The 19,213-nt window shown below is 31.2% G+C and overlaps 1 protein-coding gene across 1 annotated transcript; it reads right to left on the bottom strand.

The window, feature by feature from the left end:
• Nucleotides 1-369: 369 nt before the first annotated feature.
• LOC124359557 (peptidoglycan-recognition protein LF-like) lies at nt 370-18,016 on the bottom strand. The gene is made up of 3 exons (XM_046812404.1): nt 17,929-18,016; nt 11,119-12,223; nt 370-1,493 (listed from the first exon to the last, which is right to left on the bottom strand). The coding sequence occupies exons 1-2, from the start codon at nt 17,929-17,931 to the stop codon at nt 11,135-11,137; spliced, it is 1,092 nt and encodes a 363-aa protein (XP_046668360.1). The 5' UTR covers nt 17,932-18,016; the 3' UTR covers nt 370-1,493; nt 11,119-11,134.
• Between the last annotated feature and the right edge of the window lie 1,197 nt (nt 18,017-19,213).

The following is a 19,213-nucleotide window of genomic DNA, read 5'->3' as shown; positions in this document are numbered from 1 at the left end:
ACAACGGATTATAGATAGTAATCGTCAATTTGCGATTATGATAAAGACAGCTAATCCTATTTCCAATCCAGTTAATCTAAATAATGCAAGATCTGTACATCATACCATCCATCGAAGTACCACTTGGTAAAAAAAGCTTGTTAAAGTAAAACATAAAAACTGGTGTTGTTTGTAAATTTTGTTAATGAACAGTTTGGTGATTTCTACAGTACAATAATGTGAGAACAGGCTTTCATTTTCTCTCTTTAAAGAGCCATTGTACATAAACAATTGTGGCTATCATCCCTGATTGGATTGCATGATGTTCAATGTGTCTGTTTGATATGATCCATGCTGCCGGACATATCCTCAAATAAGTAATGAACAATCTACCTTTCATTTTGATCAGTACAACATTTTGAATGTTACATTCTGCCAAACATTATAAACTAAAACTTCAGAACTGACAGTTTTACAAGTATTAGAATTCCCCAAAATATTTGGATTTATAAGTTTTGAATAGTTTAAAAATGATTCATAATTTTTGAAGTAATTAACATCTTTTTTCGCAATTACTATAGCACTTTCAAAATCTTTGTAGAAGTAACAAGTGTTACCACATTTCAAAGCTAATATGAACCCAGGTCTTATATGACCACACTGAAACCCATTATTAATAATGTGCATGACTAGATATATATGCATTCTGGTCAGTGTGTAAAAATAGTTACTAAACATTATATCTATGTAGAGATAATCAATGAAAGCAGAACAGTCCCAACCTCTACCAATATATACTCTTTCATCACCACCAATGATGAAGTTAGATTTAGTGGTCTTATTGACCAGAGCAACACCATCATCGGTGTACATGATTGTACTTTGGAAATTCTTAATAACATGACTACATTGATTAAAATTAGAACAAGCTTTCTGTAGTAGGTTTACTCTCACATATGTGGCATTAGGTGGAATACAATACTCCTTGTCTCGTACAGGTATCCAACCCCATTCATCTCTTCCCACAATGCAAATACTATTACAAATACTTGTCTTGTTCAGTACTTCTTCTTCATCACTTTTGCCATTTTCATCAACTTTGCTAGTTATTGAAAAAATAAAAGTTACACCAAGGGCAAAAATAATTATACTTCCAAATAATAATGTATTAAATAGCACACAAATACGTCTCTCGACTAATTTCACTTCAGTCATGTCTTTCTTGAAGTTTTTATGAATATCTTTAATAATTTGTGCCTCCGGACTATTGGAATGACTCTCTAGATCATGCACTATAATGTTGACATTTCTAGTTCGAGTAATGTTGATGTGTTTGTTGCCAATGTGGTTTCCCTCTCCTCCATCAATGTGTATACAGTTTATTTCCATTGTATTAGCACATGGGTTCAAGTCACACAATGAGGAATCTTCCTTATCACTGGTTGACATTTCGTTCTTCATGGAATAAAGCTGCCAGTTCCACTTTCTTTCTTATCCCTTTGGATGTATACCATCTAAAACAAAAAAAAAAACATATTTAAATAGGTTTAACAAGTGTATATTAAAAAGAATAAGTCTAATAATAAAAAAAATAAATAAATTTACTAAAAAACAGTTTTACATGTGTTGTTGAAATTAACTAAAAAGAACAAAAGAATTTCCTCTTTAAAATTAAACAGACTCTTGATCATCCTATTCAGATTGTAATAAAAATGTGTAATACTGATTTTAATACATGTTAAAATACTTGTATTCAAAAAAAGAATATGAGGCATCAGAAATGAACAGTTAATGTATGAATAATCACCAATCAGAATTACATTTTATTGAATGACTGAATTACAATAAACTGAAGGACTGAATTACAAATTTAAGTGACTATATATATTCCAAAAATGTTAGTTATATAACTTTAAGTACACTTTGAACCAAATCTTAATGGCTGAGTTCAATAAATTCTTTTCTCTATGTTCCAAATATGACAATAATTAAAGTGATTGAAATCTATTTAGACAAATAAATCGTTTGAACAATTCAATTTTTTTAAATGTAACTTTCTTGAATGGTTTTTTTTCAATGGTACCAAAAAATGGCTATTTTAATGTGGGCTGTGTATGAACATACCTGTCTCTTAGGATATTTTCCTTCAAGGCAACAAAATGGAACCAAAAGTTTGTATTGGTCCATAAGGAATTATGGCCGTTTCAATTAATAATATTGATTAATTTTTTAACCCAAGGTCAATGGAAAATGATGAAGATAAGGACATGAAATTTTACAGTATGTACACAATTTATAATACTCAATGATACTCATTTATTACCGGTAAAGATTACATACATTGTCACATTGAAAAACACAATATTGTACATTTCAATTTTAAAAGCAATGCAATCCTTCGTTCGTCCAGATCTTTAAAAGAAGTGATATATTAAATAAATAAATCAATTAAAACAAATCAATTAATTAATTAAAAACTAATTACAACACAGATAAAAGAATTTCCCAAAATCAACAATAATTATTTAATTTATGACTAATCCCAAAAAACTCATCCACTTCATAAAGTGGGTGTTCCAAAAGGAAAAATCCAATTTGTCTTTTGAAAATTCGAAATGGCAGTGATCTTAATTCATTTGGCAGTGTGTTCCATAATTTTGGTCCAAGAGATAATGTTGCTAATGAATATTGTTTGGAAATCAGTTTTTTGGTTACAATATTGTTTGCGCCCCTTGTGTTATATTGGTGGATGTTTTTATATGTTAGGTTGTTTGACGTAGCCATATAAAGCAACAGTTTATACACAACTAAACAAGGGACTGTCATAATATGAAGTTCTTGAAATTTTTGTTTACATGAATCCTTATAGCCAATACCAGAAATATAATGTACTGATTTTTTTTATTAATAAAATTTTATTAATGTTCTTCTTAAATGTATTTCCCCATATTTCAATACCATAAACCAACTGAGAGTAAAATATATAGTATAGATGTGTCATCTGCATATAAAATTGTCTGGTTAGGATTACTTACATTTCTAATGTCATTAATATATATTAAAAATAGCAATGGACCAAGAACGGAACTCTGAGGCACACCCCACTTAATGTCTGATCTTTTAGATGTGACTTCAGCCTGATCATTTTTTATGGTGACAAACTGTTTCCGACAGACCAAGTAAGATTTCAGTAAATCATGAGGTGTCCCTCTTATTCCGTAGTTTTCTAATTCATCAAGCAAAATATTTATATTTACACAGTCAAAAGCTTTTTGCAAATCCAGAAACACACCACAAATAAAATCACCATTTATCATTCCTTTCATTATTTCATTAAGAAATTTGATTATGGCTGACAAAGTGGATTTTCCCCTCATGAATCCATGCTGATTTACAAAAAGTATGCTCTTAGCTTCTAAAAAATCAATTAACCTATTACAAATAGCTTTCTCAAAAACTTTAGAAATAACAGGCAGAAGTGCAACTGGTCTATAGTTAATCATTTCTGAGCAGTTTCCCTTGTTTTTAAAAATAGGCACAATTTTAGAAATGTTTAGACTGTCTGGGAAAATTCCTGATTCAAAACTTGTATTAATTATAGATGATAAAGGTCCTGCTATAACATCTGAAATATTCTTTAATAAATTAGTACTTATGCAACCAACCAACCAACTGCAAAACTATTCTTCAAGCTCGTTATAATTTTAAGAATCTCTTTTTCAGAGGTTGGGTGAAGAAACATGCTGCTTTCAATTCTTTTACCCTTAAAAGAGTAATTCAGATTATTAAAATTAATGGCCAATTGTTCAGGGATGCCCTTAAAATATTCATTAAACTGATTGGCAATAACATTGGGATCAGTTATCAAATTAGCATTGCTTCGTAGTGAAATGTTAGCTTTATTTTTTGTATTTCTTCCTGAATCTCTGTTTATGATTTTCCATGTATCAGCATTTATGTTTTTTGAATTCAAAATTTTATTTGTCATATATTCTTGTTTTGTTTTTCTTAGCAGACTTTTATATTTTTGCTTTTGCATTTTTAAAAGATTTTTAATTCCAAATTTATTACGATTTCGAACCCAGAGTGATTCAAGGAAAATTAAAACATTTTTTGTCTCCGTAATTTCTTTAGTTATCCATGGAGTTTTATCTTTAATCTGTTTCTTAATATTTTTATTTTTTATTGGGCAGCAAATATCAAGATTATAATTTAATATTTAAACTTAATATACTCAAGGGAATAGCCTGTTTTAAAATTAATTATCACTCAAAGCAGTGATTGCTCGAATGTAGAATTATTTAAGAGAAATAATGTTTTCTAATAGCATATAACCACTGGAAACTAATATTTGTATTTGGAAACTTATATTGCTTAAATACTGAGAGTACAAGAAACAATGCATGCCTGGACAATGTCATAACTAATGACTTGAAAGAAAAAACTAACTGTAAAGTATTTGAACCTTGTTTGTCTGACCATGCAGGACTTTTTGTAACATTTAACAATACAAATTTAACGAGGGATAAAGAGAATAAATATTGTAGTGTAAGAAATCTGAAACCAGGAGCAATTTCTAACTTGAAAGCTCAACTAATACACGTAGATTGGTTGCCATTAAGAATGTATAGTGATGTAGATGAGGCTTTCAGTTCATTTATTGGTGTATTGTCAGGTATCTATAATAACTGCTGTAAGGTTAAGAAAACTAAAGTTAACTCTTTAAGAAACAAACCGAAAGTTAATTGGTTTACACCTGAACTGAAGAAAATGAGAGAATTTTTGCTAGTTTTGTAAGATAGGTTAAAACATGGTGTAAATAATGAGGATAAAATTCAGCTTAAGAATAACTATGCTTTGGCAAAAAAAAGATACAAGTGTAAAATTACTCAGGCAAAGATAGCTGCAAATAGTCATTACATTCAAAATGCAAATAACAAGTGTCAAGCTGCATGGAATGTAATAAAAGCAGAAAGTCAAAGTATAAAATTAAGTAAAGAACCAGAAGTGGATTCCAAACAATTGAATGAATATTTTGTTAATGCTGCTTCCCAGCTAAATCAAAGTAATGCCATCAGTCAAAACAATAATAGTAGCAAAGCTTTAGAATTTTTAAACCAATACCTGTCTAGTCATTCTAATTTAGATTTAAAGTTTAAGTGGCATTACATTACAGAATTTGATATTTTGAAATGTGTATCACAGTTAAGTTCATCTCAAAGTGAGGACATATATGGTTTTTCAAACAAGGTTGTAAAAGAAATTATTTATGTTATATTGGAGCCACTATTATATCTGTACAACATGATGCTTCAGCAAAACGTATTTCCAAATGTTATGAAAGTAATTAAAGTGATACCTATTTATAAGAAAGGAGATAAACTGAATCCAGCCAATTATCGCCCAATATCTTTGGTACCTATTTTTAGTAAGATTTTTGAACATTGTATAAAAGAGCAGCTGTATGGATATATATCACAGAATGGTCTTATCTGTGATGAGCAGTTTGGGTTTATACGTGGCCGTAATACTATCAAGGCTGTAGAATCAGTAGTCAGTAAAGTCTTAAATAGTTTTGAATGTAAAACCATATGTTCTGCTACACTAATAGATCTATCAAAAGCATTTGACTGCATTCCACATGACTTGCTGTTGAAAAAACTAAATCAATATGGTGTTAAGGATGGGGAACTGAGACTTTTTTCATCATACCTCACTGGTAGAAGGCAGACGGTGGTACAGGCTAATGACCAATCTGATTTCTGTAATGTAAAAATTGGTGTACCACAAGGATCAGTATTGGGACCTTTCTTGTTCATTATAGCGGTGAATGACTTTGCAAATAGCATGCCTTGCAATTCAGTTCTATATGCAGATGATGCAACACTACTGAGCAGGAACAAACAGCTAGACCTTCTTATGTTGGATCAGAGCAGAGCATTAGAAAGAGCAAAAGAATGGTTCAAAGTCAACTCTCTTGTAGTAAATAATGACAAAACTGAACACATATGTTTCTCCTTAGATTTTAATGTAAGCAATAATTTTAAACCTGTTAAGCAGTTGGGTATATATTTAGATAGTAGGCTAAGCTGGGACTTTCATATTCAAACTATTTGTAAAAAATTAGCTAGAGTAATTTATTTATTACGTAAATTAAAAAGCTGTGTAAGTTCAGAGATGCTGTTGACAGCTTACTATGCATTCTTTCATCCTCATCTACTGTATGGAGTGGTGTTATGGGGTAATAGTAGTGCAGCCAAGCAAGTGTTTTTATGGCAAAAAAAGGCACTAAGAGTAGTTAAGGGTATACCAGAAAGAGAGTCTTGCTACCCAGTTTTTAAAGAATTACATATAATGACTCTGCCTTGTCTATTTATTTATGATTGTTTGTTAAGAGTTAAGGCAAACCTAAGTAAATATCAGCTAAGACAGGATGTACATAGTTACCCAACTCGATATAATGGAAAGTTAGATGTTTTAAGTGTTAGATTAGAGAAAACAAAGAAAAGTCATATATTTATTGAAATAGAATTGTTTAAGGGGAGGCGGTACCCCAGAAAAATATTTTTTTCACATTTTTTTTTATTTTTTTAAAATGTTAAGCGGCTTTTTCTGCACACAATGATATATAATACATGTATATTTGAAAATTGTAAACCTACAGAAAAAAAGTTTTAAAATATGCTTACATCATGTTTCAGGAAGAAAATTTGTGACAGCGCTTGCGTTTATTCACACATGTACTATTATACATATGACCTTTTATTTTTTGTGTGCTATAATTTGCTTTTGTTGTGTTGGCAGGCCTGAACTAACTTCTATTTCATCAGCTTTGAGTTCTGCTTCTGACTTTATACTGTTTGTTTATTGTTTTGCTTAGTGTTTTGGTGCTTTGTGAAGTGATATAGTGAGTGTTAGTTAGTAATTATATTTATTATTGCTAACAAGATTGTTTATGTTATAAATATGCCTCGTGTTAAAAGTAGTTATGCTAAACCCCGTTTAAGGAGTTGGTGGTAGGAAAAGAAAACCAGCCAGTCCTAACCCTAATGAGATGTCAAAAGATGAGTCTACCCCTAGGCCTGAAATGTCAACACAATCTCAGTCAAGCTCTTCAAAGAAAATAAACATAGATAAGTATGAGATGTTTAATTGTGATGAAAAACTATGACAATGGAAATTATTAAACATGCAAATTTTATCAGATCAACTTTTTAGTTCATCACTTTGTAAAAATTGCAAGAAAAGTGGTTTACAAGTGCGTGCTGCTCAACATTTTGGCCTGGCTTTTGAGATGGAGATTTATTGTTGCCATTGTAAATATGTACATAAATTTAATAGTTCTAGGAATATTAATTTAGAAAAAAAGACTCTATTTGATGTAAATATTAGACTAGTGTATGGACTGAGGTCTATCGGGAAAGGTATGGCTGCAGGCAAAATGTTATGTGGCGTAAATGAATCTTCCGCAACCTCCAACAAAACCGTTTCGATATAATAAAATTTTTAAAAGACAAGGCTAAACAGGTAATGGATGAATCCATGAAAACTAAACTGTGTGGATGAGGCTGTTGAGGAAAATAAAACCTTAGGTAAGAACGAACGCGACTTAAAAGTAGGTATTGATGGCACTTGGCAACGGCGTGGCTTTAGCTCTCTAAACGGAATTGTTACTTGTACAAGTGTTGACACAGGAAAAGTTATGGACATAGAAGTGTTATCTAAATTTTGTAATTGTTTGGACAAACAACAACATGAGGCTATTTGTTCGGCAAATTATCAAGGCTCGAGCGGAGGTATGGAGTCAGCTGGAGCCTTAGCTATTTTTCACCGATCAGTAAATAAGTATAATGTTAGGTACTTAGAGTATTTAGGTGATGGAGATACAAATAGTTTCAAAACTATTGCAGACAGTAAACCCTTATGGTGAAGTGGAAATACAGAAACTGGAGTGTATAGGCCATATTCAAAAGAGAATGGGGTCTAGGCTAAGGAAACTAAAAAGAGACTCAAAAGGCGTAACACTTTCTGATGGCGGCAAACTAGGTGGAAAGAATAGACTAACAGATGGCATAATTGATCAATTGCAAACCTATTATGGAAATGCTATTAGGAAAAATACTGATAACCTACAGAACATGAAGGCAGCGGTTTGGGCCATATATTTTCATAAACTTTCGACGGACGACAATCCTCAGCATGGCCTTTGCCCGTCAGGAGAAAATACATGGTGTAAATACAACAAGGCAAAGCACACTAAAGAGCCATATTCTCATAAGAACAGCATTCCTTCAGCTATAATGTTAGCCTTGAAACCAATCTTTCAGGCTTTTAGCAAAATCCTGACCTTCTTCGAAAATGTTTACACGGTAAGACGCAGAATTGTCAATGAAAGCATCAATAATGTCATCTGGTCTAGAGTGCCAAAAAAAGAATTTTGTGACATTGAACACACTTGAGTTTGGTGCTTATGATGCTATTTCTACTTTTAATGATGGCAACATAGCAAAAATGCAAAATGCTTAGAGCAGTAGGCATTGAACCTTGCAAGAGGACAATTGACGCAATGAAAAGTTTTGACTATACGAGCGAGTGCGACGAGCAAATTGTGCGATAAGTGACTTTCAAAGACAAGCAAGGAGACAAACCAGGAATTTAAAAAGAAGGATTGAGGAGGATTTTGAAGAGGAGCCTGCATATGATCCAGGAATGCACTAATGCTACGGTAAATAAATTGCATGTTTTTTTCTATAATTTTGTTATTGTTTACTCTATTTGTGGCTGGGTATAAGTTCTATTTCATAATTTTTCTCTGTTATTTCTCTTATAAATGTATTCTAAACTCAAAAATGTTTGAAATAATATAGCCTAATTAATTTTTTTGTATTATCTTTCACTCCGTTATGACTATAGGCCTAACCCGCATCGCGTTACTTTTGATATACAAATTTTCCAATATAGATAATTCTAAATATTAAAAGCATATATAGCCCTATTCTATTAATATAAAGATCACATTTAATTATAAAAAACCAATTACATATCATATATAGGTAAAAATATTATATAACATAGCTAAATAGGTCATTATATTCGTTTTTTGCGATTTCCCGCAAATTTACTTTTTTACAGTTTTTGCACACAAAAGGTACACGTTTCTCAGAACTACTTGGACAATCAACTTGAAACTTTTACACACATTTATATAGGTATTTTGGCACCTACTGAGTTTTTTTGAGATGCCTCCTATTATAATTAGGTACCTAAAAAAAATATTCTAAATTCCAAGTTTGATATTTCAATATGGGTTTGAAAAAAAAAATCATAAAAAATTTATTTTTTAAGATACAAGCACCAAAAAAACTCAGTAGTTGCTTAAATACCTATATATGTTTGTATAAAAAAATTTAGGTTGATTGGTCCATTAGTTTCTGAGATAATGGTTCCTATGTTAACATTACAAAGATAGGGGTACCGCCTCCCCTTAATAAACTACCAAGAATAGCTTGGTCAGTCAGCATGGTGAAATTTAAAAATGTACTGAGGACCTGGTTTAAAGAGAAAGCTTTTTATTCTATAGAACAATATTTGGCAAGTGATACTAGTGATATGAGATTTTAAATTAGGATAATACATTCATTACTGTTGATTTGTTGTAGTTTATTTTAAATTGTTGACTAATTTTACCAATTTTATCTCGATTATTTTAATTCACTAGTTATAGGCTTTTTGTTATTGTATTGTTATTCACTGTTAATCTTGTTAATATTTTCTGTTAATTCTTGTTGTTATTTTCTTGTTACTCTATTTAAATTTGTTAATTAATTATTAAAAATTAAGAAATTGAAAGAAGCTTAAGGAAACTGAAATAAGAAGTTCTTAGTTTAAATATTTTTTAAGCCATTCATATTACTGACGATGTTTATTGCATGTAAATCATGTTTAACAACAAATAAAGATCTTGAATCTTGAATCTTGAATCTTGTGTGTATAAAACACATATTTCATTTCAGTCATCTTTCATTCCATTCATTCATATCATTTAATTCATTAATTTTACACTTTATTTATATACAATTTTAGAGTGCAGCTTCTAGGATGTATAAATTTACAACAGTTATTATTCTAAGTTGTTTGAAGGAATCCCTGCACGTTTTCCTGTATTGAAGATTTCCCAGAATTCTCATAGCTTGGTTTTGCAGCACCAGTAACCTTTGTATGCTTCCTGCTGTGCCTCCCCATACGATGATTCCATATCGGAGGTGTGTCTCAAGCAGCGCATAGTAGGCAACTTTTGCTGTAAGTAAGTCACCTATGCTTTTCACTCGCCGTATTACATACAGTGCTGTGCTGATTTTTTTGCACACAGAATCAATGTGTGGAGTCCATGAGAGGTTGTCGTCTATGGTTATACCTTAGTATTTAGTGGAAGTGACTTCTTCTAATTTAGTCAGCCTCCCTGTATCCTCTTTGTATTTTCCTAGTACTAACTGTTTTGTTTTTCTTTCATTGACAACCAATTCATTTCTATGACAATATTGAATGGCCATGTTGAGTGCTATAAATGCGTTTACTTCGAGATCTTTTGGTAATATTTCCCCTAGTGATAAAACTGTGTCATCAGCATACATAAGTCCTTTACTGTAGTCTTGTATACAGTTAGGAAAGTCATTTGTGAAGAGGATGAATATTGAATAATATGAATAAAACTGGACCCAATACTGATCCCTGTGGGACTCCGCATGAGACAAATTTAGGTACTGATCTAATCTTTTTTATACTCTATCTGCTTGTGTGATTTATTTCAACCACTTGGCTTCTTACTGTCAGGTATATAATCACAATATATGTATATAATCACACATACTGAAACCGTATAACCATATATATATATACATGTTATCTGAGACCAAAAGTTTTCAAATAAAAGTAACCAACACATTAACAATAACATCATTAATTGGTTCATAACTCTCTATACGTGTGATATATAGAAGTTGTTTAACTCAAAAAGAATTTGTGGTTAAACTGAAATGTATAAACAATTTTAAATATAAATTATTTAAATACAATTATTTTAAATATTTGTTGTAAATTTAAAGTAAACATGAAGAAATATTACCTACCAATTGATCTTACCTGAGATGGGACTAACTCAAGCACGACATAGCACACAAGTTGAGTTATAGTGAAGACTGCAGCCTATTTGTGTACAGCTCTGTTGACCCTCTCTCACTCCCAAACGTCGACTTAGATCAATTGAGTCTTCCACAAATCTCTCCAAATTGTCTACTTTAAAAAGCCCCCGTTCAGCCAAGTCCAGGGCTTTGGCGATCTCTTCACAATATCCCTTACACCGTAAAGTAACTTTTAAGTCATTTGTTATTTTTCCACATCGCCGGCCAATATTTATCAAAAGCTGGATTAAATATAACTGATTTTTGGAAATAACACTATTAACTTTTCCAAAAAGAATTCCAATCTTTAAATTATTTACCCGCTGTACACTCTCCCACCCACGTCCAATGTAAATTCTTTCATCACCTCCAACAATGAAATTTTCTCTTATGATGGTTCTAGCACGCTTAGAGAAGTTTGAGTTATAGTAGTATTGGTAACTTTCCACTTGTGCTGAACATTCTTGTAGGTTTGTGCATGGAAGTTCTTGTTTTAATGTATGTACAATGACCCAATTGACAACTTGTAAAGGACAACAAGAATAGTTTAAGAAATTACTGATAGCACCCCATTCAGTAGGTTTGACGATACCAAAATTTGATTCATATCTAGAACATTGGTAACAGTTTTTACCATTCACTGACCAGGTATCTGTATAAAAATAGAAGACGAGACCAAAGCACAGTACAATAAGCAATGAAAAAACCACAAGTAGTACCTTGAAATACCCCGTTTGATAAAATTTATTTTTAGACTCTAACTCAGCTGGAAATATTTTAGCATTTTTCAAGTCTTTATTTAAATACCCATTATCTGAAGGAAAAATCACAGCGACATTGTCAGTTACCAATGTATTAATATGCTTTGTTCCAATTAATGTGTTTTTTGCATTTTTCACCATCAGAGAATTTATGTTTAATTTATTATCTTTATCCAGCCTCCCTGCATCTAATGCCCAAAGATTGTTCTTATCTACATTTTCAGAAACTACATATTTTCCCTTTTCTTGACTAAACTTGGAGATTTCAGAGGAAACTCTTGTGGGAGAAAGTTGACCTGGATTTCTCTGGAACAACAAACACAATAAACTGTTAACAAATATCAAAATTACAAAAGTCTGAGTTAAGGCCAATTCCCTACTAAGCCTTATTCTATCCATCTATTCTGCTTTGGTTGTTACTAAAAAATAAATATTTTACAATTGTAATGTATTATTTAAATAACTTCTTTAATTTATAAAGTTATAAAAATGCACATGGTACTCTCACTGGACATACGATGTCCTTATGTTTATGACAAATGTTACCTAAAAACTACGTTTTTTATTTATGCTGTATGACAACACTACTGATTAATGTTTTCATCAAATTTCCAATACATTTGTTTTAATTAACACGATTATTAACAGTGTTTTACATACATGCTTGCTACAATCAAGTCCTACACTTCCATGGTATGTCATGCCCTACACCTCAGAGTCTTCAGTCGGTCCACAACTTCATCAAGTTCTACCAAGATCAGCAACTCTACACAGCAGCTAAACCAGTGGCGTTTTTCAAGTTGTGTCACCCAGGGGCTAGCAGCTATCTGCCATCCCTTGAATGTTTCATAACCAAAATTGTGTTAAAAACGTAGAAGGCATAAACAATATTATAAGTTAAAACCAATTTAATCTTGTTATCATTTATCAATTTTAGTACTTTTTGGACAATCTTGCTCTAAGAATAAAAATAAATGTAGATATTATAAGGCAAAATCTTCTGGTGAAGAGAGACTTTTGTGTGGTTTTTATAAAAACTACACCATTTTTTCACAGTGATATGTTAGTGTCTCTTTGTCCGGTTCTTCTTTTTCAATAACGATGAGAAATTCAAAAATTGAGCTCAGCTACAAGTACTGTATTAATAGTATACAGCTTTTACATAGGGAATCTAACATTACGAAAAATGTGTTTGTTTCAAAGTTTTCTCTGCCAAGAAGTTTTAATTTACCTTCTTCAATCTCACAGGTTAGAGCTTTCATGGCCTCTTTTTTTACTTCATCTTCATATATACACACTTCCGACTTTAGAAGAGCTCAATATTCATAAATATCAAACTCTTTTCTTATGCTACTAATATACTCTGATAATGATCCATACATTAGTGCTACTGTTGACAGGTCAATTTCAGATGATTACAACTTTTTACTATTAATAATCTGTTGAGTAGATCTCCCCAATTGACAAAAATGCAGTTTCCAATCTTTGAAGCTTGCAAAGGTAGCTACCGACTTCAATTCATGTGGTTGCCTTTTCTATTTCGTAATTGAAAATAATTTTGAGTGCTTCAATTACTCCCTTCCAATCTTCATTCAATGCCTTGCAAGTGTCATCTCTCGCTGACCAACATGTGTTTGATAGACATTATAGGTTTAAGTTGTTTTTCTTGTTAAAGCAACTAGTAAGTCTTTCCCACCTTTTGGTTGAGGCAAAGAAAAAGTTATACAGGTTGCTTAGCAGCATGAAAAAACAAGACTTTCTCTACAACTCCTAGTTAAATACTCACTGACTAAATTCAGTTAATGAGTACTGCAAGAAGCATATATTGTTGATGGCATTATCAATTTCTGTCTTGTAGGCCAGTATAGGCTCCAGACATGTTTTTACATGCTCCAGGCATTGTCACATGTTTGTCCTCTGCAGTTTTGTATGTCTACACCATATATGTCCGGGACATCAATAACAGCACGAAGTAGCTCCTCTGCTTTATGGCCAACATTTGGTAGAAAGCAACGGAATCGTTCTACTGGAGTTTTCTGTTCGGAAATATATCAAATATCGCGGCCAATTGATCAATATGTGAAATATCTGTTTTAGAGTCAATAACTTATGAAAAGTACTTTGCTGCTTTTATTTCACTGATTATATTATTTGTAACTTTTTGTGCCATCAGTTTGAGGATTTCCTCATACGTGCCGAAGGACAAAATGAGACCATAGCCTGGATTGCAATACTTAGAAACATGAGTTGCAAATAAAGTCCCCGCAATTATGGTTTGACCCAAATATCTCACAATGCTCTCTCAAAGGTAATCCAGAAGCAGCTAGAGATTGACAACTGTTACTATTCATTTTAAAACAGATCTCCATTCACTTTTTTCATCCTCAACTTGAGCTATGAGCTGAGAGAATATTCTTTCGGATGTGACCATTCTCCTCCTCATTGCTAAGATGCATGATTTATGGTCGGATGTATTTTTATAACTTTTGAAGTAGTCATGCCATGTTTCCAGTCATCAAAGCCTTTTTTGCTAATTTTGATATTTCTGCAAAAATTTGGCATGGAATGCAAAAAGTTTTGCTGAGTATTCGGAACACACTATGTAAGCTTGTTTGACTTCTTGCCCGTTGATCAGGTTAAAACATAACCTCATTATATGCTGGATGGCCCAAAGTCCCATCCTTCACCTTAACTCTAGAACATTTGAGAATTTTAAAATATTGTATAATATGAATATGTAATATCCATTTGTGGATGTTTTTATGGAATTCAAAATTATCCCTCTACTCCCCAAAATGATGGGATAGGAAAACTCCCACTATTAGTGAACATTATGAATGAAATTACCCAATGAGTAATAATAAATTGATCATGCTCGTTTGTTACATTTTTATGGTAGAAAATAGAGTAACCAGAAAAACTCAAACACTCAAACAAAGTTTCCAAGGCCTTAAAACATGAATGTTTGTACAAATTTATTTGTTGTACCAAAACACAAATGGAATATTGCCTAACCAGTCCTTTTCAATGGAACGAAGTTGGACGATTTTAATAGGATACAGTTGGATCAAGTGTGTGTGGATGGTTGTAAGCTTTTAATGATAGTACAGTATGGCTGTTTTTTGTTTTACTTACTCTGTGAAATTCTATTTTTGTGTTGTTCTTGCACCTACTATTGTAATCAATCCTGTAGTGAATTTGGAGGTGTCAAAAGATGTGTGTTTTTATTATTGTCCATTGGTCCTCAAAGGTTTAATAAACTACTGTACAAAATTTTAAAAATATTTGTTAAGAAACCCATTTATAGACAAGAGTTAACAGCAATTGAAGTTGTTGCTTTCATCAAGGATTGATAAACACAATCAGAGTACCTGTAGGATTAGTGGTGTGATCAATTGAAGTTAAATTATTAATTCACTCAGCAGTTTAGAAAAATTAATTTACTTAGTTTTTTCTACTAGATGAATTAATAATTTTGATATTTATTCTCTTTACAATCACATATTTCAAATATACAATTCAAACGATTTTATTTCAAATATTTAGAGAGAAAAATTAGTTTATCCATTGTGCAATCAATAACATACTGTGCTGCAGTTATTTTCCATATGGCACTCTAAAAAAAACATGTTTTATTAAAAAATGTGTATAGTTAAAACTAAATTCAAATTATTGTTAATTATTGTTGTTTTTATTTTCATTCAAACTAAGTTAATTAATTTACTAGAAAATTCATTCTTTGCTACAGTGGAGATTTATAAGTAATTTTTCGCTGTTATTATTTAAATAATATCTATTAATGTATTATTATTATTGATTCAAATAACTCAAGAGTAAATTAATTTTCTGGCATAAAGAGTAATAGAATAAGTTATACTGTCACTCAGTAATTTTTCTAGTGAAAAAAAGAAGAATTAAGTGATCACTCGATTATTGAATTCAATTGGTTGTCCCAACACTACTTAAAACATTGAATCAAATGAGTAATAGCTCATTAGTGACTGAGTGCAAAGAAACCAAAAAATATAGAGTAGACTCCCTCTTAAACACCCTCGAATCAATTATACATTGAAACAACTGACCCTTCCCAGGAAGACTTTGTATTTTACATTCGCTGAAGCAACAACAAACCATTGTAAAAGACCGAAGTCACCTTTTTCTAGGTATCTAGAGTACATTCCTTTGGATACATTATATAAAAATTATTCCAAACTTTTCTAAGAATACCTTGACAAGCATATCTCAATCCATAGCGTAATTAATTGCTGTGTTATTGCGGTAATACAGTTAAAACGTAGCTGGAAGAAGAGGCACATCAAAGGAAGATTTATACCCCCAGAAAACGTGTGAGGCCTAGCAACCTTAGAAGTCAGTGATCCAACTAATTTTGGAAGTGTTCCCTTCTTTTCTGGCCTGGAAAATGGAATTTTTAGGATACGTAAGTTCCACATCATAATCTGATTGTACTGGTTTTATTTAATTGGTAATGGTAACCATGATGACAGAAACACTAGGCTTCTATTTATGGAATGTAAAAGGTCAAGAGGAGTTATTACAATTAAGCTTTATTTCCAGAAAATATGTATTAGTTTCTTTATAAGTAATTGAACAAATCTTGAAAATTAAGTGCAGGCAGGCTCTGGACTTAGTTTGTCATGTAGGCCTGAGGCAGATTAGGGTCAGAACAGCTGATTGGAATGTCTGCATTGTAGAAACAACTTCCACTTTCTTCTGTCACCTGGTAGTGTTCTGACCACCTCCCTATTGACTACATCCCCCCTTAGTAATTTCATGTTGAGATCGGTTAAGTTGCTAAAGAAATGTTCTAATGAACACATGTCTCATCTCTAGAACTGTGAGTATTTTATATTGCCTTTAGTTTTTTACTATTCATAAAATAGTTTCGTTCTAAATAAATTTTATTTTCCACTTTCAGATTTGCACCCCAGCTGGAGAGTAAATCAATTAATTTTCGAAGTTTAATGAGAGAACAAGAAAGTAATAGATGTTTACTGAATATTTATGATGAAAAGACCAAGTGAAAAATAAAAATTTTGAATTATTACGATTAAAGCGACTTGTACTGTTAATAAGACTTGAATAAATGTTAAGTTTTAACAGGCAAATAACACTCAGTTTTATTTTCAATTTGTAAAATGTTTTAGAGAACCAACTGATGTTTGTTTTAGTTAATTGAGTGACTTATTTTTATTGAAAATAAACTTAATTTACAAGCTTTTCTTTCATTTTGGTTTAAAAATAATAATAATACTACAATATATTGATTTATTTACACATACCAGGTATCTCATTTATGGAAGTCTGATTTATTGAAAAACAAACTTTACTACTATTTTACTTTTAATTTAACTGAATGTGTGGCATATGTTAAAATGTGATACAGGATATCTGAAATGACCAGTAGATTTCCATTTAGATTCTTCACTTTCGAATATTGTTCAAATTATCACCAAATGTTTTATTAGTTGATTATAGTATTAAAGATAGTTTGGTTAGAGTTTAATCAATATACTCAATTTTTAATTTTAAAATGTAAATTTGTATGTTGGATTGTAATTAATTATTAAACGTAATGTAGTTTTTACATGCCAGTTACGATATTGTAATGGGAATGATATTATTTTATTTTGTTTTTATTTGTGTTTAGAGGTTAAGTAGAAGAGAGAACTTTTTAGTCCTAACTTCGCCTCTATAAATAAAGACATTTTTCATTTCATTTCATGCATTGGTTGTCTTCAGATGTACAAACAATAAAATAAGAATTTAATATGCTAGAACATTTAAAGAATGGAACCTTAAGGGATTTGAGATAGATTTAGTTATTAGAACAATAGTATACGTAATAAGAAAAACTGGAAGAATTACACATAAACACCAACATTTACAAAGAAATCAACCAAGAGTTAAAAGCCATCCTGGAATTTAATACAAATATATAGAAAACTGTTAGAATATTAAGGCTAATTTGTTAATTTAAAAGTTATTATTACCATGATAAACAAGAAATCCAATGCAGTAAGTGATATATATACAATAATTACTCAAAACTGTTTATACAATGGCTTTTAGAAAACTTTTTAAAATAATAAAACATAGGACAATATGACACAAATACCTGAAATGAGCACTGAGGAAACAGGGACTGTTTTGACAATTTTGGGTATTATCATTTACTGTATGTTTCATAAAGGCTGATATGAATTGTGAATAGTACTATAAACGCATTAGCCAAACAAGATAGCTTACCCTAGCAGTGAATAAGGGCACCAGATGTTCATTACAACCAGACCAGATGTTTCATACAGAAAATGATAAAATAAATAAGAATACTTTGTAATTCAGAAAAAGGTTTCTTCTAAATGTACAGTTACAATATTTCTTTTAAATCATTCAACCTCTATAATAAAATTAGTTGAGAATAAAAATTACAAAAATGTTAGGCTAGGCATTTTGGAAATTGTAGATAAAGTTTACTGACACAAATACATAAATATTTTCGTAAGGGTTGAATGTTACATGATGACAGGATTGATAGCTTATCCCACTTATATTGATATTTAGGTCTCAGCTCCAAGATAAGCGATTGTCTTACCTCACTTCCAATCAAAGTAATGTTTCAACACCAGAAATTCTAAAGTTTTCATATCTCTACCATATGGTTTATTATACTATTAAAATATTTTTACCCATGACTCTTTTTTATCAAACAGGAGAGCACCATGATAGTGTTTTTAAGTCTGTTTTCGTTCACTTGAAATTGACCTCAGATTTAAAATTATATAAAAGCGATATTAAAACAAAATTTAGTTCAATAATGAATAATTTGTTAAATTAACCCCTTTAAGAATAGGATTTTTCTAAGAGCCGATATTCCATTAGCACTGTATAGGTATACAACCCAGTTCTTTTTAAATCAATAAAGAAATTCACCCTAAGAAACAAATTGATCACCAGCTGCGCTAGTTTTGATGAAGAGAAGATATCAATAGTGTTTAAAATATTAATTAGTAATATTTTCTCAAATTATTTTTTTCTAGCTTGACAAACTTAAAACCAACTATCAGATATATAAATAATAGTTATTGTAACAGGTCAAATTACGACATTTGAATATTCGCGGGGAATTGGCAGACTGTGACGTCAGTGAATCGGCAGACTGTGACGTCAGTGAATCACATGTTGTCGGAATTGAGATTTATTTAATTAATAACGAAGAAATATATTAAACTTTATACGGGAAAAGATTTGATTAATTAAAATGAAGTAAACATAACC

The sequence above is a fragment of the Homalodisca vitripennis genome, chromosome 4 (assembly GCF_021130785.1).
Source record: "Homalodisca vitripennis isolate AUS2020 chromosome 4, UT_GWSS_2.1, whole genome shotgun sequence".
NCBI lineage: Eukaryota > Metazoa > Arthropoda > Insecta > Hemiptera > Cicadellidae > Homalodisca > Homalodisca vitripennis.
Note: the sequence above shows the minus strand (reverse complement) of the source record. Positions and strands in the feature narration are given on the sequence as shown.